The sequence below is a fragment of the Orcinus orca genome, chromosome 18 (genome assembly GCF_937001465.1).
Source record: "Orcinus orca chromosome 18, mOrcOrc1.1, whole genome shotgun sequence".
NCBI classification, from domain to species: Eukaryota; Metazoa; Chordata; class Mammalia; order Artiodactyla; family Delphinidae; genus Orcinus; species Orcinus orca.
The window spans coordinates 69,249,535-69,276,906 of NC_064576.1; the positions used below are offsets into that span (position 1 = coordinate 69,249,535).

A 27,372-nucleotide genomic window follows, 5' to 3' on the forward strand; every position below is an offset into this window, starting at 1 on the left:
CATATATTCGCTGTCTACAAGAGACCCACTTCAGACCTAGAGACACATACAGACTGAAAGTAAGGGGATGGAAAAAGGTATTTCATGCAAATGGAAACCAAAAGAAAGCTGGAGTAGCAATTCTCATATCAGACAAAATAGACTTTAAAATAAAGACTATTAGAAGAGACAAAGAAGGACACTACATAATGATCAAGGGATCGATCCAAGAAGAAGATATAACAATTGTAAATATTTAGGCACCCAACATAGGAGCACCTCAATACATAAGGCAAATACTGACAGCCATAAAAGGGGAAATCGACAGTAACACATTCATAGTAGGGGACTTTAACACCCCACTTTCACCAATGGACAGATCATCCAAAATGAAAATAAATAAGGAAACACAAGCTTTAAATGATACATTAAACGAGATGGAATTAATTGATATTTATAGGACACTCCATCCAAAAACAACAGAATACACATTTTTCTCAAGTGCTCATGGAACATTCTCCAGGATAGATCATATCTTGGGTCACAAATCAAGCCTTGGTAAATTTAAGAAAATTGAAATCGTATCAAGTATCTTTCCCGACCACAACGCTATGAGACTAGATATCAATTACAGGAAAAGATCTGTAAAAAATACAAACACATGGAGGCTAAACAATACACTACTTAATAACGAAGTGATCACTGAAGAAATCAAAGAGGAAATCAAAAAATACCTAGAAAGAAATGACAATGGAGACACGACGACTCAAAATCTATGGGATGCAGCAAAAGCAGTTCTAAGAGGGAAGTTTATAGCAATACAATCCTACCTTAAGAAGCAGGAAACATCTCGAATAAACAACCTAACCTTGCACCTAAAGCAATTAGAGAAAGAAGAACAAAAAACCCCCAAAGTTAGCAGAAGGAAAGAAATCATAAAAATCAGATCAGAAATAAATGAAAAAGAAATGAAGGAAACGATAGCAAAGATCAATAAAACTAAAAGCTGGTTCTTTGAAAGGATAAACAAAATTGATAAACCATTAGCCAGACTCATCAAGAAAAAAAGGGAGAAGACTCAAATCAATAGAATTAGAAATGAAAAAGGAGAAGTAACAACTGACACTACAGAAATACAAAAGATCATGAGAGATTACTACAAGCAACTCTATGCCAATAAAATGGACAACCTGGAAGAAATGGACAAATTCTTAGAAAGGCACAACCTGCCAAGACTGAATCAAGAAGAAATAGAAAATATGAACAGACCAATCACAAGCACTGAAATTGAAACTGTGATTAAAAATCTTCCAACAAGCAAAAGCCCAGGACCAGATGGCTTCACAGGCGAATTCTATCAAACATTTAGAGAAGAGCTATCACCTATCCTTCTCAGACTCTTCCAAAATATAGCAGAGGGAGAAACACTCCCAAACTCATTCTACGAGGCCACCATCACCCTGAAAACCAGACAAGGATGTCACAAAGAAAGAAAACTACAGGCCAATATCACTGATGAACATAGATGCAAAAATCCTCAACAAAATACTAGCAAACAGAATCCAACAGCACATTAAACGGATCATACACCATGATCAAGTGGGGTTTATTCCAGGAATGCAAGGATTCTTCAATATACGCAAATCAATCAACGTGATACACCATATTAACAAATTGAAGGAGAAAAACCATATGATCATCTCAATAGATGCAGAGAAAGCTTTTGACAAAATTCAACACCCATTTATGATAAAAACCCTGCAGAAAGTAGGCATAGAGGGAACTTTCCTCACCATAATAAAGGCCATATATGACAAACCCACAGCCAACATCGTCCTCAATGGTGAAAAACTGAAAGCATTTCCACTAAGATCAGGAACAAGACAAGGTTGCCCACTCTCACCACTCTTATTCAACATAGTTTTGGAAGTTTTAGCCACAGCAATCAGAGAAGAAAAGGAAATAAAAGGAATCCAAATTGGAAAAGAAGAAGTAAAGATGTCACTGTTTGCAGATGACATGATACTCTACATAGAGAATCCTAAAGATGCTACCAGAAAACTACTAGAGCTAATCAATGAATTTGGTAAAGTAGCAGGATACAAAATTAATGCACAGAAATCTCTGGCATTCCTATACACTAAGGATGAAAAATCTATAAGTGAAATCAAGAAAACACTCCCATTTACCATTGCAACAAAAAGAATAAAATATCTAGGAATAAACCTACCTAAGGAGACAAAAGACCTGTATGCAGAAAATTATAAGACACTGATGAAAGAAATTAAAGATGATACAAATAGATGGAGAGATATACCATGTTCTTGGATTGGAAGAATCAACATTGTGAAAATGACTCTACTACCCAAAGCAATCTACAGATTCAATGCAATCCCTATCAAACTACCACTGGCATTTTTCACAGAACTAGAACAAAAAATTTCACAATTTGTATGGAAACACAAAAGACCCCGAATAGCCAAAGCAATCTTGAGAACGAAAAACGGAGCTGGAGGAATCAGGCTTCCTGACTTCAGACTATACTACAAAGCTACAGTAATCAAGACAGTATGGTACTGGCACAAAAACAGAAATATAGATCAATGGAACAGGATAGAAAGCCCAGAGATAAACCCACGCACATATGGTCACCTTATCTTTGACAAAGGAGGCAGGAATGTACAGTGGAGAAAGGACAGCCTATTCAATAAGTGGTGCTGGGAAAACTGGACAGCTACATGTAAAAGTATGAGATTAGATCACTCCCTAACACCATACACAAAAATAAGCTCAAAATGGATTAAAGACCTAAATGTAAGGCCAGAAACTATCAAACTCTTAGAGGAAAACATAGGCAGGACACTCTATGACATAAATCACAGCAAGGTCCTTTTTGACCCACCTCCTAGAGTAATGGAAATAAAAACAAAAGTAAACAAATGGGACCTAATGAAACTTAAAAGCTTTTGTGCAGCAAAGGAAACCATAAAGAAGACCAAAAGACAACCCTCAGAATGGGAGAAAATATTTGCAAATGAAGCAACTGACAAAGGATTAATCTCCAAAATTTATAAGCAGCTCATGCAGCTTAATAACAAAAAAACAAACAACCCAATCCAAAAATGGGCAGAAGACCTAAATAGACATTTCTCCAAAGAAGATATACAGAGTGCCAACAAACACATGAAAGAATGCTCAACATCACTAATCATTAGAGAAATGCAAATCAAAACTACAATGAGATATCATCTCACACCAGTCAGAATGGCCATCATCAAAAAATCTAGAAACAATAAATGCTGGAGAGGGTGTGGAGAAAAGGGAACCCTCTTACACTGTTGGTGGGAATGTAAATTGATACAGCCACTGTGGAGAACAGTATGGAGGTTCCTTAAAAAACTACAAATAGAACTACCATATGACCCAGCAATCCCACTACTGGGCATATACCCTGAGAAAACCATAATTCAAAAAGAGTCATGTACCAAAATGTTCATTGCAGCTCTATTTACAATAGCCCAGAGATGGAAACAACCTAAGTGTCCATCATCGGATGAATGGATAAAGAAGATGTGGCACATATATACAATGGAATATTACTCAGCCATAAAAAGAAACGAAATTAAGCTATTTGTAATGAGGTGGATAGACCTAGAGTCTGTCATACAGAGTGAAGTAAGTCAGAAAGAGAGAGACAAATACCGTATGCTAACACATATATATGGAATTTAAGAAAAAAAAAATGTCATGAAAAACCTAGGGGTGAAACAGGAATAAAGACACAGACTTACTAGAGGATGGACTTGAGGCTATGGGGAGGGGGAAGGGTAAACGGTGACAAAGCGAGAGTGGCATGGACATATATACACTACCAAACGTAAGGTAGATAGCTAGTGGGAAGCAGCCGCATAGCACAGGGAGATCAGCTCGGTGGTTTGTGACCGCCTGGAGGGGTGGGATAGGGAGGGTGGGAGGGAGGGAGACGCAAGCGGGAAGAGATATGGGAACATATGTATATATATAACTGATTCATTTTGTTGTGAAGCTGAAACTAACATACCATTGTAAAGCAATTATACTCCAATAAAGATGTTAAAATGGAAAAAATAAATAAATAAATATTAAATGGAGATGCTATAGAACAATATAGTAATTGCTCTATTAATTCAGAAAGGGGCAAGTTGAATTAGAGAAAAGACTGGATTATAGACTATGTAAAAAGAAAATCAGTTTAATTCCAGCACCTGAATTACGATGTTCAGAATTGCAGAATTCTTCCATCCACAAAAGTCTTTAAAATATTTGTTTTAATCAGTAGTTTTAGTTTAATGGTAAATTTACATGCCAATAATTTCTTTGGATTTTAGACCTCAGAAGATTGTTGAAAAAAAAATGTTTATTCTTGTAATTCATTAAATACTTTGGATAGCTTAATAATGCAGCTAATTTACGTAGCAGAGCAAGTCTCTCTTTATAGACCTTTACTATCCAATGGAGTAGCCATTGCCCACATGTAGCTACTTACAGTATACAGTCCAAATTGAGCACAAGATGTGCGCTTTGTGTAAAACACACACCAGATTTCTAAGACTTAGTAGCCCAAAAAAGTATGTAAAACTCTCAATCATTTTTATATTGACTGCATATTGAAATTATAATATTTTGGATATGTTGGGGAAAATAAAATACTGTATAGTATCAAGCTTTATTTTCTATGCCTTTTATTTTTTTAATGTGACTACTAGAAAATTTAAAATATGTGGCTAGCATTATATCTCTGTTGGATGGCATTATAATAAATAATAAAAAGAAATGTTTCCGAGGCATTAGTAGATTCTAATTACTATCTGTGGAAGTCCAAAGATAAAATGAAAAATATCCTTAAATGAATATGAAAAACCATCCTTCCAAACTAAAGCAAAATGAATGGGGCATAAGTGCATGACCCACCACACCTCTCCTCCCCCTCTCACTCCCCAACCCCAGGTTCAAAGGAAGGAACCTGGAATGTAGAGCAAACAGAAATATGGCAGAAATTAGCCCAGAGGCCTTGGGGACCACGGCTTACCACTTAATGCCGCTGCACAGCTGGCCCCGAAAGGTATTGAGATGTAGGACTTCCAAGGGAATGGTCTCTATATTTTAAAACATATATGTAACATGGTGAAAAACTCAGAATTCATGAAAGTAAAGCATCAATGGAAGAAGTAATGCCCTGAGAAGCCAGTTAAGAAATGAGGATTCCATCCCCGATGGACCAGAAAGCCCTTCTAGCACCTTCTGCTGCCTCCGGGTTCCCAGCGTCACCTGAGCGGCGCCCCGCCCACTCCCCCTTCCCGCTTGGGGTGAGCCACCGACCTCCCCCTAAGGTCTACGGGGACTCAAAGTTAGCGTGATGCTCACCTGATAACTTTGCTGAATGATGCTGAAGTGTCATTTCTCATTGGTTCTTTGGCGTCTCCTGTCTCTTTCAGTGTCTGAAACTCCCTCTCAGCTCAACCATAGGGATTAGCTTGGAGCACCCTCCCCACCCCTACCGTCTTCCAGCCTCGAACTTCACTCCTGCTTTCGGATCCCTTTCTTCACCACTCAGATCATATTCTAGGTGGTTTAATCAACCCAAAAGAACAAAATAATTAAGAAATTTATCTAGTTATTTGGTGATGTAAGAAAAAGTTTCAGGCAGATTTATTACAATTCTTTATCAAGGGACAGAACTGCTTCTCTCCACACTCAAGGAAATTAAATGCTGTAGCAAGAAAATTATTTTTAAATAAAATCCATTATTTAACGGTAATTAACAATAAGAAACTAGTCCAACAAATAGGAATCATTAAATAAGTTGTGATAAATTCATATAGTGGAATTACTCTACAGCTATCAAAAATTATGCCTTTGAAGACTGACAAAGGAAATGCACACAATGAAAATTAATAAAGACACATAACTATTTACAATATGATCTGACTCTATGTAAAATAAAATACATACACTATGTTAATAGTGGCTACCTCAAGGTGGTGAAATTACAGGTTATTTTTTTCTTTATATACAGTTTCTGTGTTTTTAAGTTTTTACAATGAGCATATATTACTATTATAATCAGAAAAATATATACATAAAATAAACTATTATTCTCTAGTTTGCAATTTTAACAATAAGTCTAATTTTTAAGAGTACCACCAAAAGCTTATCTTTCATGGAAAAAAATCATACCACCTCTAAAGATGATACATGATACAGTACAGTTTTTTTTTTTTATTCACTAGAACCCTGTGTCAGCAAGATTAGTTATGCCAGACATGATATTGATTTATCTTGCCTGATATAATTTTGGCTTATCTATAAAACAAACATTAGGATAATCCCCAACTCCAGTGCAACAGACTTCCCTGTCTGAAAATCAGCAAGACTTATTTAAGGGGCTTTAAAGGATAAGATCTAATTAGCCCTTTCTAAAAATCCATAGCATGTTTCTGTATAAAAGTTCGAAGCAAAACTCATTCAAAGCTAGCTCCACAGAAGTAGCAGCAAAAATATAAAATGGACCTCAGCAATTACAGAAACAAATCTTCCAGCGTTATTAGACCAAATGCTTTTGAACCTACTAAGAATTTTTAAGACTCAATTCAAAGAAATTTTGGCATATTCTAAAGAACAGAAAGTGGAGTCACTCCTCATAAAGTAAGTTATTATTTCGTTCTTATTCTCTCAGAAAAGGTCACCTCATTCATTCCAAGGTCTGCTCTAAATAAAAGAGTTTATAATAAAATTAATCACAATGTTGCTCATAACAAGTCCTTTTTCCTCCTTTCCTCCCCCTCCAGCCACTGCAGTATAATGCATTTCACAGTCGGTTTATGCTTCTTTAAGGGCCTAATATTGCATAATTCATGCATATTTTTCTGCACACATTTAGTGAAAGTCCATGTGTGCAGGCCCTCGACAGGGACACAAAGCCCTCAAGGACCTGGGGTTTAGAGAGTGCCTCGAAATATAAAAAAATATATTTTATACTTACATAAAATATAAAGTTCTGTCATTTGTTCTGCTAAGCCTATCATTAACCAGATATGTAAATTAATATAACAGTATTTGATAGAAACACTGCTTTAAAAGGAACATTCCAGCCGAGGGCCCTTTGTCATCTGTTCTATATTCTGCCATCTTCTTTTTCAAGGGAAACTTGGCTCAGCAGAGACCATTAGGCATATCATGGCAGTTAAGATATGGTTACTTGGGACTTAACTTTTGATTCCAATACTTGCAATATGACTTCAAGATAAACACTGCATATAGCAATGGGCACAGACAAAAAATATTCTTAATTTTGTCATTCAATTTCTGTAAAAATGTTACAGAATGGTTCCCATTTCTCATGCTTTTGTTACAGAATGTGCTGCAGAAATGACAGCCCCTGTCAGTATTCTTTTTAACACCCCCCTGCCAAAAAGAACAAATCCAGGCACTATTCACATTATTCAATATTTTACAATCACTTATGCTCATTTCAAAAGCTCTGTCAAATGCTACAAAAAGGTCTTCTAGAAGTCAGATATATAAAATCTACAGTTTCACAACACTGAGAAGTACAAATGGTTAACAGCTGCTGTGTGTGTACAATTATTTCAAATAAATGAATGAGAAAAATATCAAGACTATTTGTAACTTCTTCTGCCTCTCTTAGAGTAGTAAAAAATAAGAGAAAGAGAAATAATAAAAGCAAAAAATAGAAAAGCTATGAAAGCCAGTAAAGACTTTCGGGTATGAAAAAAGCTGCACTCTGTACACAGGGTGAATTCTTCTGGACAAAATCTTCCCAGGGTTTTGGGACCTGGGAAGCCATTGTTGTCAATAATTTTCCTGTAATGTTTCATGGATGGTTTGGGCTCAAACTGATTTGCAGCATAACGATACAGGCCAAACTTCGGAGCTGTGTGATCATTAAATGAATAAGCAAAGTATCCACAAAGATTGATACCATCCAATACATAGGCTAGAAAAACAAAAGGACAGGAGAAAAGTTATGAAAACATTTTGCACACAACACTTTGCTTTTACATAGCCCTGGCATATCAGCAAAAATGTCAATACCATTTAATAAAGCTTCAGATTTAATTAGATTTAATCAGAAAAGCCTTCTTGTATCCGAAGACAAAGAGGTAAATACATTTAACATAGTAGGTTTTACATAATTAAGCCTACTAGGATGCACCTGGGTTAAATCTTTAAGTACGTGAAGCAGTCAAGACTGCTGTGAAGCCATCTTATATGGAGGACAAGATAGTCCAGGGTTTATTCCACCCAGAGTAGGTGGGAGGGATATTCCATCTTCCTCTTTTAGCCAAACTCCTTTATCCCTGGGGAAAATACTAGCTAGCACTTGGACTTTTTCAGTGTGTCAAGGAATAGATAGCACTTTCTCTGCAGGTGATAGTGTGTGTATGTTTGAGAGTTTCTATCAGGTATCAGGCTCTCAGGTGACTTAACCCTCAAGAGACTGCTGTTTCGGGGGCTCCTTACCTTTCAGAGCTTCGTTTATGTAATTCTTCATGTAATACACCCTCAGATTGTCTTCGGCTGCGTGCGGATCATCGTCGATGCCGTTGGAGATTATATACATGGGGAGGTCTCCGTACTTGGACTTCAGCCAATTCAGTACCTTGCGTAACCCCCAGGGCACCACGGCCACCTGACTTGGGGAGTTGAGCCAGGTGATGTCAGTCATTTCTTGCACCGCCAGGTAATCATTATATTTTACTGGATCTTCTTTTTCCCAGTCTACAAGGATGGTGGTGTAATGGCTTAAAGCCAAAAAGTCAAAGGAACCCCGGATTAGCTTTTTTTCCTCGTCAGTGAAATAAGGCAGGAGGAAATTGTTCCTCTGGTTCAGCCAGTCCCTCATCACGCGTGGATAATCCCCGGAGCCGAAAATGGGCTCGGCCAGCCAGCCAATGTCAAATTGCAAAACCCGCTCGGCCACTTCTTGGTCTTTTGGGGAGAGAGGGCAGGCCGGTTCTATCCAATCCGCCTGCAGGGCTATGGATATTCTACCCTTCTGAGAGCGCCTAAACTTCTCATCGTACACGCGCCAGGCCAACGCGTGGGCCTTCAGGAGGTGGTGCCCCGCGATATACGTCATGTTCCGCGTGGACGGCTCGTTCATCGTGATCCAGAACTTGACGTGGTGGCCGAGGTCTCGAAAGCACAGGCTGGCGTACTCTGCAAAAGCCAGGGCGGTATGAGGATTCTCCCAGGCGCCGTGCCGGGCCAGGGGTGGCGGCAGCCCCTGGTGCGGGGCCGCGGGGCGCCACAGGGCCACCACCGGCGTGATGTTGGCACGCACGAGCTCGCTGGCCATGCAGCGATAGTAGCGCAGGACCGTGCGGTTGACCTGCGACTGGTTCCCCAGCGGCAGGATCAGCGCCCAGTCCAGGAAAAAGTGGAAATGCGACACGTGCATTTCCCGGAGTAAGGCGATCTGGGGCCGGATGGCGGCGAAGTCAACGCAGTAGGATTTCCTCTTCTTGGTCACAACCCCGTCCACCTTAATAAGCCTTTTACTGTGGTGGACATCCCACAGGTAAACGTTGGGGTCGGTAAACTGAGACAGAGTGGTGTCCACCTGGCAGGAGGAGAGTAACCGTTAGCCTCACCTGGACGGTCCTGGAAAGCCGTTCAACGCAGTTCTTTTGACAAAACCAGCCAGCGAAATAGGTAAAAACAGAAACCTTTCTAGCTGAATTTTTAAACTATTTTTTCATAAAGAGGAAGTTCTTGGAGAAGAAAATATTTCCCTTTGATGGGTGCACATTTGTTTTTCCCATAGTTCTCTGTAACTCTGGATTAATGTTAAAAAAAATCTGAATTTTTGGGGTCACTTCAGATGACAAACATTAATAATCCTCACACGCCTCTGGTCTGCGTTAAGCAAGCAGAATATTTTGGACGTTTTTCTTTTAGTGTAAGAAATCACTAATGATACGAGGCTTTCAAATTTAAAAAAAACTAGACAAAAAAATGATAAAGCTTAAAACCTGAGTGAGAGTCAGAAAATGAAACGATATTTAAGATTAAATTGCGCTTCTTAAAATCACGTTCTAAATGGAGGTTTGCTCTAGGTGAAGGACGTGGAAAATAAGCATAACGGTTGCCTTTTATTGGCATTAGAGTCCATAACAGAATTTAGCAAACTCATTCTGACTGATGGTAGAAAGTGATAGAGAATGTGGAAAACAATTCTGTCATCCACCCATAATGGGATATTTTAACATAGCTTTTTAAAAATTTCTAAATTATTTTTCTGTGACAATCATGACAATAATGGTTCTCAACCTCTGATTTACAAGCCTTCAAAATGAAAACATGTATTTAGGAAAGTGGACAAATTGCAAAATCAAAATCACAAAATCCTTCCTCCTCATGCCAACCATGGCAGGAATGGAAACTGAAAGTTCATCCCAAGGATCCGCCACCAAAGCCAGTTTTCTCCTCAGAAATAATCCTGTTAGAATTGATTCCTCAGTTTGACCCTCTATATAAAAGCTGGGGTCAAACTCTGGTTTTGAATCTCTAGCAGAGGTTTCCTTGCATTTTTCAGGCCTGTTGCAAATGAGCTTGTTTCTCTAGAGGGGTCAGTGCTGTGCTTATAAAGGAAAGTAATAAAATACAGCGTGTCAGAGGGAAATTGCTTTTTCTGGAGAATTGTCCCTTGTAGATCACCCACACATGCATTTCCTCTAATGCTGTGGGAATGCTGTCAGAAGTATTTTTCCACTGTGATGCACCCACAAATCATGTTTCCTCAGCTTTGCAAGAGAAAATATTTGTATACTCTTTGGAAGTGAAAGTGTTCATAGCTTGAAGGAATTATTTGGATTATTTTTACAGAGCTCTGAGTTGACAAAATTCGTAACTTTTCTACCATAATTGTTCCAGAACAACAGCTTTTATTCAGTCCATCTGAAAACAAACATGAGAGACTAGGGTATAATTTCTATTTATACCCTATTTCTTAAAAATACAGGACATTTATAAATGGGTGTTTAGGCAAAATTCTATATAATCTCCACTGATGTACTGACTTATTTCTTAATAAAAAAAAAAGAAAAAAGAAAGTTGAACCTTTCAGAAGGTTATAATATAGGTATTCAGTATATTACGGAAGAAATGTTTCCCTAACAGTGGCCAATGTTAAAAAAGCTCTACGTCCCCAGTACATAGCAGGTTTTGTATTTGTGAGCTATGAGCATTAGTGGTTATGGGAAAACAAACCTCCTGGCTGGGAAATTAGGCCCAAGGACAGTGACAATCCATGTGAACAAGCCTAAGATCAGACTTCAGACAGGTGGTGTTAATGAGATGTTATTTTTAAAGCTTTTCAGGTGAAATGCATGCCTCATTCATACTGGGAGTTTGAAACACTAGCCAGGAGTGAAAAGATAAATTTCAATGGTTTGAGATTCACTTATATGTAGAGAATGGACTTGAGGACACGGGGAGGGGGAAGGGTAAGCTGGGACGAAGTGAGAGAGTGGCATGGACATATATACACTACCAAACGTAAAATAGATAGCTAGTGGGAAGCAGCCACATAGCACAGGGAGATCAGCTCGGTGCTTTGTGACCACCTAGAAGGGTGGGATAGGGAGGGAGGGAGGGAGACGCAAGAGGGAGGAGATATGGGAACATATGTATATGTATAGCTGATTCACTTTGTTATAAAGCAGAAACTAACACACCACTGTAAAGCAATTATACTCCAATAAAGATGTTTAAAAAAAAAAAGGTATTGCCAGCTAAAAACACCATGATGGGTCTTGCTGTTTTTCTTACCAGCCTGTGTATTTGAACAGAGGTAGGCACCTAAGTGTATTTGTCTCACTATTCCCTGGTCTGAGCATAGTGGTAGGTACTTAATAAATATCGATTGAACGACAAAAAAAATAAAATAAAATAAAAATGAAATTCACTTCTAATGCATTAAAAGTATAGAGACCTGCTTGTAAATTAAAACTTACCCATACACTCATCAGAACTGTCCTAACAAAAAACTTGTTTTTACTTTGTCAGGTAGGAAGTTATTAGCTTGGGAAGAGAGCCGCCACAGTAGTACAAACGCTCCAGGTGAAAAGCAGAAAGAATAAAAGAGCAGTTGCAGCCTTTTCCCACTAGAGAGCTTCTAGAGGAGCTGCGGTCCGCAGAGGGTCTGTGTCTGGCTGGGTCAGCAGGGAGCGGGGCCAGGCGGCTCGGCTAGGTGAAGGTAGCAGGGGCCCTGAGCTGTGCAGCCCGAGGGCAAAGCTCCAGGGCTGATGGGTGGCTGGCATTAAATCAAAGTCTAAACAACTGCCTCTAGGGAGCAGAAAAAGGAAATCTCTCCCTATCTCCCTACCTCTTCGCTGCCTGCCGTACTTGTCGCCTCTGATCAGAGTTCTTCTCTCTGGAAGAAGTAAGATGTACTCTTAAAACATTCTCACCACTGACCAGTTCCCAAGGCAGACACAGTCCCTGGATGGGAACAAAGCAGGAGTGAAAGGGCTCCCCACAAATGTCCCCACTGCTCCCTGAGTTCATACCATCTGCACAGAAACGCTGGCGGAGCCTTCTCTCCTCAAAAGACAAAGCTGGGAATTACCAGCCCTGGCTGGGCTGCTGTCAGAGATGGGACAGAGCACGAGCCCTCAGTGACTAGGGTCCCAGGGCCCAGCAAGAAGCAGGGCTCAGAAGAAGGTCAAGAGGTAGAAAAAGGACCAGGGACCAACCAGGATGCACTAGGAAGTGGCCTTCCCCGCTTCCTTCCTTCCTCCTTCCCTCCTCCATCACTAGCACCACCTCTGCCGCTTCAGATCCTACTTGAACCCCCACTGTGGATCCCACTGCAGGAGAAATTAGGATGGGGAGGTTCCAAATAGCAGTGGGCTGAGGGAGAAGGGGAGATGGAGGAGGGAGGAAAACCCGGAGCCAGGAAGACAAGCTACTGGGCTCAGATATCCTTGCAAACACAGCGTTCCTTGGATGCCTTTTTTTTTTTTTTTAACATCTTTATTGGAGTATAATTGCTTTACAATGGTGTGTTAGTTTCTGCTGTATCATAAAGTGAATCAGCTATACATACACATATATCCCCATATCCCCTCCCTCTTGCGTCTCCCTCCCACCCTCCCTATCCCCCCCCTTCTAGGTGGTCACAAAGCACCGAGCTGATCTCCCTGTGCTTTGCGGCTGCTTCGCATTAGCTATCTATTTTACATTTGGTCGTGTATATATGTCCATGCCACTCTCTCACTTCGTCCCAGCTTACCCTTCCCACTCCCTGTGTCCTCATTGGATGCCTTTCAAATGTAAGGAAGGGACTGAAGTTGAGACTGTCCCTAAAACTAACTGGAGGTCTGAATAAGATGTAAGAATAATACAACTCAGCAAAAAAAGTATTAAGGATGGTGTTGATTTTAAAAAAATTTTTTCTTAATTATTTATTTATTTGGTTGCATGGGATCTTAGTTGTGGCAGGTGAACTCTTAGTTGCGGCATGCATGTGGGATCTAGTTCCCTGACCAGGGATCGAAACTGGGCCCCCTGAATTGGGAGCATGGAGTCTTAACCACTGCACCACCAGGTGTTGACTTATTCTCCCATAAATCAAAGATTTCAATTTGATATTTACCAAAACAACAGCAACCCATTTCAACTAGAAGGCCTTCCCTCAGATCCAAGCACTCTTCCAAACACCTCTTTCGAACTGAAAGGTAACAGAATATGCCGTCCCCAAATATGACTGTAGAAGTTCAGGGCATGCCACCTCAAAAATGCCCCTTCAGTATATTGATTATTTTGAGCTGCAGGTACTTGAAAAATAGCAAATGCAAGGGAAAGGCTTTCTCTGAACTCCTCTTATCTGCCTAGAGACAGATCCTCCAAAAGGAACTCAAAAGGATTGTCATAAATCCCTTTGTGGGAGTTTCACCAAGCAGGGAAGATTTATCACAGGAGAGGATATTCAAAGCCAACATCACATGCAGGCAAACTTTGTCACAAACTATCATAGCTCCCATCTATTCTTTTAAGGGCCCATTCATCTTTCCTAAAAAGCATTTACTTTTCCCCTTTTCCTATTAAGATGGTATTTAAGCCTGAACTCTAAGCCACCCTGGGGAGTTACTCATTTTTCTCAGAGCGTCTCCCATGTACACATGAGGTAAACATACTAATAAACTTCTGTTTGTTCTTCTCATGTTAATCTATCTCTTATTACAGGGGTCTCAGTTAAGAACTCAGAAGGGTAGAGGAAAAGTTATTTTTCCTCCCCAGCAGAACCAGTGAATTGGCTAGAAGCACCCAACATGCTAAACCCTTTGCTTGTCTGTGGATACCAAACTTTGTCTCCGTCTTGGTCTCTATTTTCACACACAGACTCTGTTCAGCAACACCTCCACTCCCTCCCCACCCTGCTCACTTACCACCATGCTCTGTTCACACTGTCAAACTATTTGCGACCCATCATTTTCCCTCAATAGACTCCTTTGAAAGCAGGGGTCGTATCTTACTCATCTTAGTGTGTACTCCCCTCAACCAGGTCCCCTCCCCCCAGCAATTAACACAGGGCTTTGTACACACTAAGCATCCAAAAAGTGCTCGCTAAAGTATTCAATCAAACTCTAGAAAACAGATTCTTTTAAAGTTGGAAAAATTAAAAATAATATTGAGGGCTAACTACACAGCAGATGCTCAATAAATATTGGTTGACCATTTTGAAGAACTTCATTACCACTGCAATTCAAAAACTGTTGCTAGAAATGGCATTCCGATCAGTGAATCATAGAGCAAGGGTTTTTCTTTCTGGAGGTATTTCCACAAGCTTGGGGGTTCCACAGTTATGCCTCAGGAGGGCTCCGCCTGATGCTCCTGCTTCAATCTCAGCAGCTCCACCAAGATCTCAGATAATGTGGAGTTCTGTTTTATATCTTGTTTATGGAAGAACAACTACTTTAAAAGGGGTTGAAAACCATGGTATTAAAAGAGACTGTTTTATCTTTCACTATCCTATCAGATCTTAAAGATGGATATATTTTTAATCTGTTCCCCTTGGAGCTGATTTAAAGTGCAAGATGAAGCTAGGAAGATTTTTGGAGAGAAGAGTGCAGCGTGCCTTTAACGCGCTCACTAAGGAACCACGTTTGGCCTGAGGAATGGACAATGTGCCATGACAACCTAATAAGGAAGTACTACTTACTAGTGATAGGGCTTGGTGAGACTGCGGATTGGTTTTGTCAGCTGACTTACTTGAATGTAGTTGTCAACAATTCCCCAAGCAAAGTCACAGGGAAATGTCCCTTCTAGGGGTTGATTTTCAGGTAAAGGAGGGAAGCCATTTTTCTCTATCAGCTTCTGGTAGAACAAGGCTGAAGACTTCGGCAACAACTTCTTATCCTGGCTTAGAAAGTCGACGTAGAAGAGTCCACGTCTGATGCTGTAGCCTCTGTGCCACTCGAAGCCATCCATGAGGGACCACGCGGTGTACCCGATGACATCCACCCCGTCCAGCCTGATGGCTGCAAAGGAAAGAGGACAAGAGCAACATGACCCTGTGATGGGCACTCGTCTCATGATTCAAGAGCATTTGAGGATTTTACTACTTCAGTAAGTATAATGCTTATTGTTTGGTAAACTGATGACCCTTCTCACTAATGAAAGGCTCTAAGAGAACCTAGATAACTCTACAAATATTACTAAATGTCTTCACAAATAGGCTTATCTCCAATATGCTTTTATCTGAATTTCCCTTATTTCTAGTGGGTGCTCTTTGGGCCAAGATATCTTGTTCTACTTTCTATCCTAAGCACCTATCTTTGTGCCTGATGCAGTAAATGAATTAAGTCTTCAAAGGCATGGACTACTTACTCTTTTCTTCAGAAAATATTGATATTCCTTTTTTTCTTTAATAAAAAGTGTTTTATTCAGTACAAGCAATCTGAACTGAAAAATGTGTACAGAGATCTAGATATCTTGGGATTTACTTAATCTTTAATATAATCTAAAAAATCTAGAGTAGTAACTCTGAAAGTCTAGTAATTTTAAACATTATAACCCAGTTTCTCATTTATGAAACGAGTTTAAAAAATTAATTCAAGTTCCTCAAGGTCCCAAATGAGAAAGGTGTTACATAAATGCATTCCTACTATTGTCAAAATGAATTTCTACATTCTGATTAAAAACTATAAATTCACACAGTTTATTAAGATCATCTTAAAGATTGTTTTTCCAGTGGATTCTGGCAGAAAATGAGGATTTTATCCACAATCCTACCTTTTAAGGTTTCCATTATGAATTTTTTGAGGTAATACATATATTTGGCATCATCTCTCTTGGTGGTCCCTGAAACAAACCAGCCATTTTCCACAATAAATATTTGAGGGTGGTTATACTCAAGGTCAATCCAGGAAAGGAGTTGCCTCAGGCTGGGAGATTCCAACTGACGGAACTTCATCTGAGGGTCCAACAGTTGAAAACTCAAGGTTGGTCCAAAGGAAAGAGCAAAAAAGTCGGCTGTTCCCTTGATGAACTTTTTCTCAGATTCAGTAAAATCAGGCAGAAGAGATGAAAGGTTATTCTTCATGCTCTCAGGATAGTCCCCATCAATAAATACGGGTTTGGCAAACCAGCCTAGGACAAAGTCAAGAGATTTCTGACATTCTTTGATGCTATGTTCAGTCATCCTTCGAGGACTGATCCAGTGGGAGCTCAGGGCAATGGACACCTGGCCTCCCTGAGTGGGGCGGAAAGAAGTATTGTAGAGATGCCAGATCTTGGCGTGAGCCTATAAAGAGAAAAACCACGGTGAATTTATCTCTGATTGTGAGCAGAAATACAACATGTATTTGAATCCCCATTTCTAGTTGTATCTGTTTCTCATCAAGTCTAACCTAATGACTAACCCCACAATGTAAAAGTCACCTGGAACCAATAAATAATTCCAGAGGTAAGTCAGCCCACAGTGAGCTGCAACCATAACTGGAATCATTTCCACTGTTTTTCAGCAGCCAGTGGAAAAATGTGAATTTCTTGTGTTGAATATGTAGTTATTATTCATACTTTGAAAAGTTAATGAAATAAGAATTTGTTATAATATCTTACTACTTAAATGACTTTGGATTATGTAGTTTTTAATTAATAGCCTTCGCGAAAAGAGTCAATCCCACATCTGTGATTACACCAGGAATTTCTAAATAGGATTATATTTTTTTATCCTAAGAGACCGGGAGTTTTCAAGTCGACTTAAATTGTTGGAGTCAATTTAATATTTTGTATTCATGTCTCATAACAAAAATTCTAACACATGTTCTCACAATCTTTGTTCTTCTCTAAGAAGAATCAGCGCAGTAAAGAACCAACTCCGACATCTAATCTTGGCCCACCACCCAGTACTCTGGGACATGGCTGGCTTCCTGCCGACCCCCGCAGGGTAAAAGATACAAGCCAAGAGCAAAAACACCTAAATGCAGCTTTGAAGAGATCAGATGTCCACAGTGAATCAGCAACTCAGCTGGGTGTTTCCTACAGCAATGAAATGGGCTTTGCTTCCATTAAATCAACTTCAGACTCCCATAAAATCTTGCTGACTTCTGATATCTTATTTTCATTTGTCTCCTTTCTATTTACAAAGAATAGTGTTTTTTTTCCTCCCTTACTTGAATTAGGTTTTTCTTTACTTTTGAATTCCTGATTTACTCCCCCTGTTTTTCTCCAAATGCAAGAGCTGTTTATCAGCCTTTTGCTCTCCTAATATATTCTCTTGGAAAATTCCATTCTAATTCTCTGTTTGACTCACATTCTCCCAATGATCATGCCAGTTTTCATTCCACTCCCTGGGCCTGAAGAAGCTCTTGCACTCATATGCCAAACTTCCTCTTCCTTGTTCCTTAATATTCTGCTCTCGGTTCATTTCAGTGCAGGTGTCCAAGAATGGCCTCATCACCATTCTTATGAGTTCAGCCAGATATTTCAGTGGAATCAAATAGTGCATGTCTTTCATTTTTAGTTTCTTAGTAAACATCTACTAGGTTTCATTTCACGGAATGTGTTTTTTCATGACCTAAAGCAGCTATCTATATGCTAGGAAGGAAATGGAGAATACAATATTGATCATAATAGTGGCCTTTGCCCATGTGATTCAAGAAACTGAGGCTTGATTGTGCTATGCTGCTGGATTTGTGATGTACCCCACCCTTCTCTATCTTCCTCACCTTCACCACCCTATCTCTCCCTTCCCCACTGACAAGAAATCTCACCAGTTGACAGTTAAACAGAAAAGAAAAGGGGAAATCCAGGCTGTAGCACTCACGATGTTAGCCTAGAGGACTTCGCTAATTTGGCTGATTTGAAGCCTGTGGATAGTCATGGCCTAACCCTAACAGACATACCTCTACAGGACAAGCACTAAGAGGGGGGAGTCAGGAGGCCAGGGAGAAGTGGCAGCAACCAAGAACTTCCTGATATGGGTCAGTTTTGCAGGTAGCTGAAGTCAGAGCCATACAGAACTGTCTACAATCACAGACCACTCTTCTAACCTTGAGTACTTTGACATGGCTCAGAGGAGGTCTGGCAAGGAAACGAATGACCCTGGCTATAGGGAGGTGCACACGTGGTGTTTGATATCAGATAAAATTCCTGCTCCATCACTTTTTTGTGTGCCTTTGACCACATAACTTAACCAGGGCAGGTAAAACTAACTTTCCTCTGTCTCTCACAGGGCTGTAATGAGGATTAAATGAGATACTTTACACAAAACACCTAACAGAGTTTCCACATGGTAGGGTCTCCATGAATGCTTATTCCTTCTCTCCCTAAAGGATCAACAGAACAAAAAGAAAAACACAGCAGGTAAAGGAAACGCCACCTGCTGAGGAATTCAGCCCATAGCATCGCTGTGATATAGTGATACGACCTGGAGTTTGGATTAGAAGAATCTCAAGTTTGGATACCAAATCCTCTGTTACCAGTGTGAGCCTCAGGTACTTCTTTGAACAAATGGGAACAGCATCTATTCTCCTTCAGGGACATTGCAAGGATTAAATATGATATAAGTGAAAGTGTTTTTCAAGTGGTCAATTATTTTAGAGAAGTACAGTATAAATTTGTAGCACTGGAAAGTGTGATGATTAGTTTTATGTGTCGACTGACTGGACTGAGGGACCCCCCACATGGCTGGTAAAGCATTTGTCAAGAGTTTAACTAGCTACTTCATGGTATTCTGCCTTGGCATCCATTTTGTTTAACTGTGTGTCCTACAGGGAACTTAAACTGACACTAGCCCCTCATGCAAGCGCATGCCCTGCCTAGATAGCAGCCCACAATCACAAACAAGTGTAAGTTCCTGAGATGACCTCCCCAATAGCCCCTGTGATCAACAGGTCTCCCATGCCTCGCAGACTGTATATGCCTTATGCACCCCTTACAAAAGACCCCTGTGGGGCTTACCAAAACCCCTCTTCTGGTTTGAATTGACCAATCTGGCCCAGGAACCCCAAAGCACTCACACATGGACCCTATTAAAGGCATGAGTCCAGGGTTCTGTCTCTCTCCCTCTCTCTGTGCTCTGCCTTAACCACCCCATGTGGTCCCTTAAGGCATGCTACGTACTTCCTCCAGGACCTGTGAGTGACAGACTTCTCTGCTTCAATTTCTCTTTTTTAAAATAAGGACATCACAAGAAAAAAAAAAAGCTACAGACCAATAGCCCTTATGGGTATAGATACAAAAAAAACTCCACAAAATACTGACAAAACAATTCCAGCAGCATGCTAAAAGGAGTATATACCATGATCAAGTAGGATTTATCCCAGGAATGCAAGGATGGTTCAACATATGAAAATCAATCAATGCAATACATCACATTAATGGAATGAAGAAGGGGAAACCCCGTACGATCATCTCAGTGAATGCAGAAACGGCATTTGACAAAATCCAAACGTATTTCATGACAAAAACACTAAAAAAAAACAGGAATAAAAGGGAACTACTGTGATGTGATAGGGGCATTTCTGAAAAACCCACAGTTAGCATCATACTCAACTGGTGAAAGACTTTCCTAAGATCAGGATCAAGACAGAAACAGTGCATTGCAAGTTCTAACCAGAGTAATTAGGCAAGGGGGAAAAAAAGGAAAGAAGTCGGAAAGTAGTAAAACTATCTCTATTCACCAATGACGTGATTCTACATAATTCTTTTGTGCTAAAGAATTCACACACACAAAAAAATTATTAGAGCTAATAAGTGAATTCAGCAAATTGTAGGATATGATATCAACATTCAAAAATCAGTTGTATTGGGCTTCCCTGGTGGCGCAGTGGTTGAGAGTCCGCCTGCCGATGCAGGGGGCACAGGTTTGTGCCCCGGTCTGGGAAGATCCCACGTGCCGCGGAGCAGCTAGGCCCGTGAACCATGGCCGCTGGGCCTGCGCGTCTGGAGCCTGTGCTCCGCAAAGGGAGAGGCCACAGCAGTGAGAGGCCCGCGTACCGCAAAAAAAAAAAAAAAAATCAGTTGTATTTCTATACAATATCAATGAATAATCCAAAGAGGAAATTAAGAAAATAATTCCATTTATAATAGATACAAAAAGAATAAAATACTTAGAAATAAACTTAACCACTCTCACAACTTTTATTTACACTATACTGGAGGTCCTAGCCAGTGTAGTAAGGCAAATCAAAGAAATGAAGTCATGTTGATTGGAAAGAAGAGAAAATAACTCATTCATATAAAACACGATTAACTATATAGAAACCCTAAGGAATCTAAAATAAAATAAAAATCCTAATTAGAATTAATAAGTGAATTTAGCAAGTTACCAGAATACACTGTCAAGATACAAAACTCAACTGTATTTTAATATATGAGCAACAAGCATTTGGAAAATAAATTTTAAATACAATACCACTTCCAATAGCACTGAAACCATAAAATACTTAGGAATAATTTCACAAAAGATGTGCAAACCGACTACACAAAACAGTACTAAAAGAAATTAAAGAAGACCTAAATAAATGGAAAGAAATACCATTTTTTATTAATTTTTATTGGAGTATGTTGCTTTACAATGTTGTTTTAGCCTCCACCGCACAACAAAATGAATCAGCCAGACATATACAGATATCCCCTCCCTTTTGGACTTCCCTCTCATTTAAGTTACCACAGTGCATTAGGTAGAGTTCCCTGTGCTATGTTCAGTGTATTCCCATCACTTGTCTATTTTATACATAGTATCAATAATGTATATGTGAGAGGGATACCACTTTTATGGACTGTAAGACTCAACCTTGTTAAATTATCTGTTCTCCCTGAGTTGATCTCTAGGTTCAACACCATCCCATCCAAAATCCCAATACAATTTTTGTGGAAATTAATAAATTGATTCTAAAATGTATATGATAATTCAAAGCACCTAGAACAGTTAAAATACTCTGCAAAAGGAAGAACAAAGTCGAAGCATAATAGTCAATACAGTGTGATATTGACATAAGGATAGACAAATAGATCAAAGGAGAAGAATAGAGACTTTTTAAAGCCCATGGCCAGCTGATTTCCAACAAATGTACCAAGGCACTTATATGGCAAAAGGAAAGACTTTTCAACAAATTCTCCTGCAACAATTGTGAAAATATATGGAGAAAAATGAACTCAACCTTACACTGTGCATAAAAATTCATATGAGATAACTCATAGATCCAAATGTAAAAGGTAAAACTATAAAGCTTGTGGAACAAAACATAGCCTCTTGATTTTGGAGTAGGAAAAGATTTCTTAGAACACAGAAAGCATTAATCATAAAAGAAAAAAAATTGATAAACTGGATATCATCAAGATTGAAATCTGCTCATCAAAAGTTAACAAAAAGAAAAGACAAAACACTGAGGGGAAATATTAAAAATATATAAATGACAAAAGAGTTATATCCAAGTAAATACACTATTCCTACCAATCGATAATAAAAAAGAAACCACCCCCCTCCCCACCATGAACAAAAAATTTGAACAGACATTTCACTAGAGCATCCACACCAATGCTCAATAAGCACATGGAAAGGTGCTCAATACCAATATCAATAGGGAAATACAAACTAAAACCACAACAGTCACTCAGACTGTTCTAAATCTGTACTCTTATTAGCTGTGTGACTTTGGACACATAATCTAACTCTCTGTGCCTCTGTTTCCTCATCTGGAAAATAGGGATAACAATAGCACCTTATGTTCACATCTTTATGACGACTGAATAAGTTAATATATGGAAAGCACTTAGAATTGTGACTGGCCATTTATGTCTATTATTCAAGTGTGGTGGTAATGTCACTTGATTTATGATTTTTAAAAGATGACTGGCTGTTGTGTGGTGAATAGACTCTAGAAGGGCAAGATGGGAGCAAGAAGATCAGTTAGGGAGCTGTTGCAATGGTCCAGGCAAAAGATGAGGTTGGTTTGGACCAAAGGAGATAGTGAGAAGGGGCCAGATTTAGGCTATCATTGAAGGTGGAATCAGTAGAACTTGCTGATGAATTGGATGTTACATATGACTTGTGAGGGGAAGAATCAAGGACAACAGAGAAAGCAAAAAATAAGGGACTGGGGAAGGGAAGCGATCAAGTTCTGTTTAGGTCATGGGTTTGACATCCCAATGAAGATGCCTGGTTGGCAGCTGGGTAGCTGAGTCTGAAGTTGGAAAAGACATGGATGGTACTAAACATTCAAATGTATTTCAGAGGTGATAGTGAATGGGTCACTTTTTTTTAAATCATTCTTTAGATTTTTAAAAAACTTGAAATGGAATAATTCTTAAAGGATTAATTTAATCCTACAAATAATCTTAATTAAATGGACTGAGACCAATGGTAAAAGAACTGAAATGCAGCCCATAAACAGAATAACATTCAAACGGCTAATTTGTGTCTACTCCCTACCCAAAAAGAGCCCTCAAGATGTTGTTTTAGTTGTAAAATAAAGGTGCACTCTTCTGAGAAAGGTCGAAGGACTAGATAAATTTCAGAAAGCACTGGAAAGTTTTTTTCCCCTTTGGCATCCTCTTACCACAAGTTCAAGAATAGTATCATGATTACACATCTAGGGACTTTCTTAAAAGTCACTGCTGCCCTGGGCTGTTACACAAGTACACCAACTAGCCTAAATTTCATGACTGTAGGCCGAATTATTCCTCTTATTTCTATCAGCACAGCCCCATGGATTATAAACTAAAGTTCCTTCAGAAAGAATTTCAAGCATCCTCCCCCAAAACAACCACCTAATAGAGCACATAAATAATTTCAAAAAAAATAGGCCCCTATGACTTTTATCTACAAAAATAACCAGTAATCTCTGTGTGCAGTTCCTCAAAAGTTGCCTGGGACCTGCCTCTATCACCCAGGTCCCAACCTATGCCCAGGGCCTTATGTCCACCCTCGCTGATACCCAGTCAGAAAAATCATGGACTTAGGCAGCAGCTGGGCTTGCTTGACTTTATTTTGTACTTCTTAGCCAATTAAGTAGAATTTCTAGCTCGATCACCAAGCCTTACAGCCTCCCACAAATTAACAATTTCCTATCAATGTATATCTCATCGCTCCCCAACCCTGCTCTTTTGCTACTGTCAGGTCAACTTCTTGTTACCCCTCACCCAAGCCTGTACGTACCTTGGATGACAACCTATCAACTCTGTAATGACATTCTACTTTTCCTCTATCATCTCTATCCCTCCCTGCCTTCTGTTTACACTTGCCTCTTCCAAGAAGGAGTCCCTAATTAATCCTGCTTCCTCTTACTGCTATTTTCCCCAGTTATTCTCTGAAAAATTCTCTCTCCTTCCAAATTCACCTCCACTCTCATCTCCCCTGTGAAGGCTTGTTTGGCTCCCCAGACACAGTAGACATCCCTTTCCCATTGCCCTCTGCACAAATACAGCTGGGGTAGATGTCATGCTTCTTCATAAACTGGCAGCTCTTCATCAAGACTGTACACTCTCCATCAACAACAGAGTTGACTTGAAACAATCTGAACATCCAACAACATGAGATTATTCATTTACTTATTCTTTTAGTCAAACATTTATTGAGTAGCTACTATGTGCCAGTCATAGTTCTTAGATTACTTGAAACAAATCTAAAAGGCCAACAATAGGGATTAGTTGAAATAACTCACAAATTAGGGGTTAAATGGAACACATTAATTGTTGGCTACAAATCAATCACTTTAATAAATTATAGGTAGCTACAGTCAAATCATAAGCAGTATTACCTAATTTATGGAATCATATGCACATCTATAAAATAAATATACATAAGACAGGATTTTGAAGAATTTGTATCAAGGGGATAATTGTTGTCATCTCTATTGAGTGGGACTATGGCCATTTTTTAATGCTGTTCTGCTATTCTGATTTTCTAACTTTTATGTAATAAGCATGCATGCATTGCTTTTCTAATAAGAAAAATAAAATAAATAATAAAAGTAATTGAAATTTTCAAGTTTGGGGAATTTTCTGCTGCAAATTATTTACTAGATTATTTTCTAAACTGATGATGTCTGTCCCGCTTGTTTAGCTATGTTTTCATGTTTTGCACAAAGATGGATGACTTGGATTGTTCCAACTAATTCTATCTCACACCATCCAACAATTACTTATTGATTTACTAATCTCCTATTGTCACACATTTCAGTTGCTCCAAAATTTCACAAACATGGAAGAACAGTTTCTTACATTTTAGCCTCATAATTTCTGGGGGAAAAAAAGTTAGGAATGCTTAAAAGATTCACAGAAAAACAAAATTATTAATACAGAAAGTCTAGTAACTGAGATTTATTTTTGACCAAATGATCCAGTTCATTACATTACTCTCCATCTAAATGTTTTTGACCAAGTTGTAGTTCATCAGATCATCTGGAATTCACCCCAAAACTCTAAGATCCATGTATTAAGCCAAACAATTAGGATCTCTTTTCTAGCCTGGGCCACATTTGGGGTGAGTGGTATAGGGGCAACAAGCATTTAAAATATCCTCATAGTGGAATGTGGCTGGTGCCTGGGGAGGGCAGTGGAGTATCTAAGCATGGAAATTATGATTAAAGGCACAGACATAAGAATGTATTCAGTGTTGTGAAAATAATGATACTAGTCTAATTAGAGAAAGCGTTTAAAACTTTGTGGCTTTTGGCATATAAGTTTACAATAGAAAGTGTGGGACCAGAATATGAAAACTTTTGAATGCAAAATTATTTGAATTTGATAGAACAGATCATAACAGGTGAGCATAAACTTCTGAGACAATGAGGATCAAAATCATACAATCAAAATCATCTCTTGCAGAATGGATTAAAATGTGAACAACTGGATGCTGCAAGTTGGAACGCTACTGCCAAAATGTAGTTATGATTAAGGTCCTGGACAAAGGTGATGATTACTGGAAAGTGCCCTCACATGCGCATGTGTGTAGTGAGAGAGAAAGACTGCCCTCCTCAAAGGGAATGGTGATTTGCAAGTCCTATTCCCAAAGTCATTGGAGCTCTTCGCCAATTCTGTGACCCACCCCAGTGTCCTTCTAATAAAGTCCCTTTTCCTCTTTAACCTAGTTTTAGCTGGGGTTGGTCATTTGCAAATATAGAATTCCTAATACACATATAACCAAGTTTGAGATTCTATAAGAACTCACTCAAAGGAATGCTTTTACAACCAGGTAAGATACAGATCAAGGTAGATTTTTTTAAAATCATGGTGTAGTTGTGGAGTTTTGTTACTTATGATCATTTTGTCTGGATTTTTCCAAAGTAGGTTACATAAAAGGCCTTACTCATTCATTTTTGAATAAAAAGTTCCTTCAAATGAAGTAAAAATTATTTCATAACTCACTCTTGGTAAATACATCAATAAATCAGAGATTAGGTTTCTTGCCTCATTAATTTATCTGTACAGGACTAATCAACATCAGTTAAATCATTCTATTTAATACTAAATCATGCTGCTATGAAAATCCTTCCAAATCACTGATGCTAGGTTGTTAACAAAACATCTGGCTTGTGACCAGAATCCATCTGGTCCATTAATCACAACGTTATCGGAGACACAGAGGGGTTCCAATTCCTGGTTTTTGCACCTGTTTTTCTAATAGCAACAAAATGAGAGCCGAGAAAGGAACAGGGAGGGAGACATCAGGCTAGATGAGAAAAAGCGACAAGAAGATAGAGGACTCAGATAAAGGATGTACTCCCAAGATCAGCCAAAGCATCCGAAGTTTCATCAGTCAACCAGGCTCTTTTCAGTAAACATCTATCACTATAATTGTCAAAGTAATTCTGTAATACCCTCATGAAACGGCTACTCTCTGACTTCAACAAAATTGAGAAAAGTGTTTTTCTTCCATAACAGTCACCTTTACTTTCTAAATGTTTACTTCTGCCTCCTCACCTAATTCTCCTGCTTTGACTTATCAACAGCAGATGCCAACCAACTGACTCTCTCTGAGACTTTAAGATCATTTCTCAGTTCCCAGGCTCATTCATAGCTCTGCTTTGGAAATAACTCAACTTCCCTTGCAAGAGAGAACACTTTTCGCGTAAAGAAAAAGTGACATGTGGATGTGTGAGGTCTTCTACGTTGTCAGACAGGATAAGATTACAGGAATAGGAAATATGTTTTATGGAATAGCCTATAATAGAAAGTAATCTGCTTGCCCCTCTTTCCCCCCCTTTTCCCATTTGCCTTATGTGGTAGCAGTTTCTACATGGTCTTAAGTCAAAGTTTTTCACACCACAGATTCTAGCTGTGAAATTGAGTTATGTATAGCCACAGAAATTTTGAAAATGGAAATAAAATAGAACTAATTCTATTCAGAGTGCACCACATGTCATAAGGGTAAGTATTGTTTTGTGAGACTTCTGTTGTGTATGTGTCAACACATAAGATGCCTTTCTTACTGTCAGGGTCAAGGTCAGAAAAGTTTGAAAGTCAGTGATCGATGTTAAGGGCTATTTTCATTCTGCAAGTATTTATTGAGCACCTACTATAGGCTTGGCCCAGTTCTGGCGCTTAGGGATCCACTAGTGAACAAGTCAGACAAAAACCTCTGCCCTCATGGAACTTCCATCTCAGCAGGAGGAGAGAAGAAAAAAACAACAAACATAACAAACGTGAACTAAAAAGCATGTTAAAAGATGGTAAGTGGTGTGAAAATAAGGGAACAAAATAAGGGAGCCCTGGGTGCCAAGGAGAGGAGATGCCATTGCTTTTGGTAGCACTCACAGGAGTCTTTATTTTCCTTTCATTGAATATGCCGTAGTTTTAACCTTTTCATTTTCCATCTCCGTAGGACAAAATCCGTATGTGCTCCTATTAGGCAAGAATCATTTCCATTAACATCTA

The 27,372-nt window shown here is 39.1% G+C and overlaps 1 protein-coding gene across 1 annotated transcript in view; it reads right to left on the minus strand.

Moving 5' to 3' along the window:
* Positions 1 to 5,277: 5,277 nt before the first annotated feature.
* KL (klotho) overlaps positions 5,278 to 27,372 on the minus strand; it is a 38,973-nt gene continuing 16,878 nt past the window's right edge. Inside the window, exons 2-5 of the mRNA XM_004282207.3 lie at positions 16,282 to 16,792; positions 15,259 to 15,527; positions 8,503 to 9,604; positions 5,278 to 7,975 (exon numbers count right to left, since the gene is read on the minus strand). Coding sequence (XP_004282255.1) covers positions 7,638 to 7,975; positions 8,503 to 9,604; positions 15,259 to 15,527; positions 16,282 to 16,792 — 2,220 coding nt within the window. The 3' untranslated portion in view covers positions 5,278 to 7,637. The remainder of the gene's footprint in view (positions 7,976 to 8,502; positions 9,605 to 15,258; positions 15,528 to 16,281; positions 16,793 to 27,372) is intronic.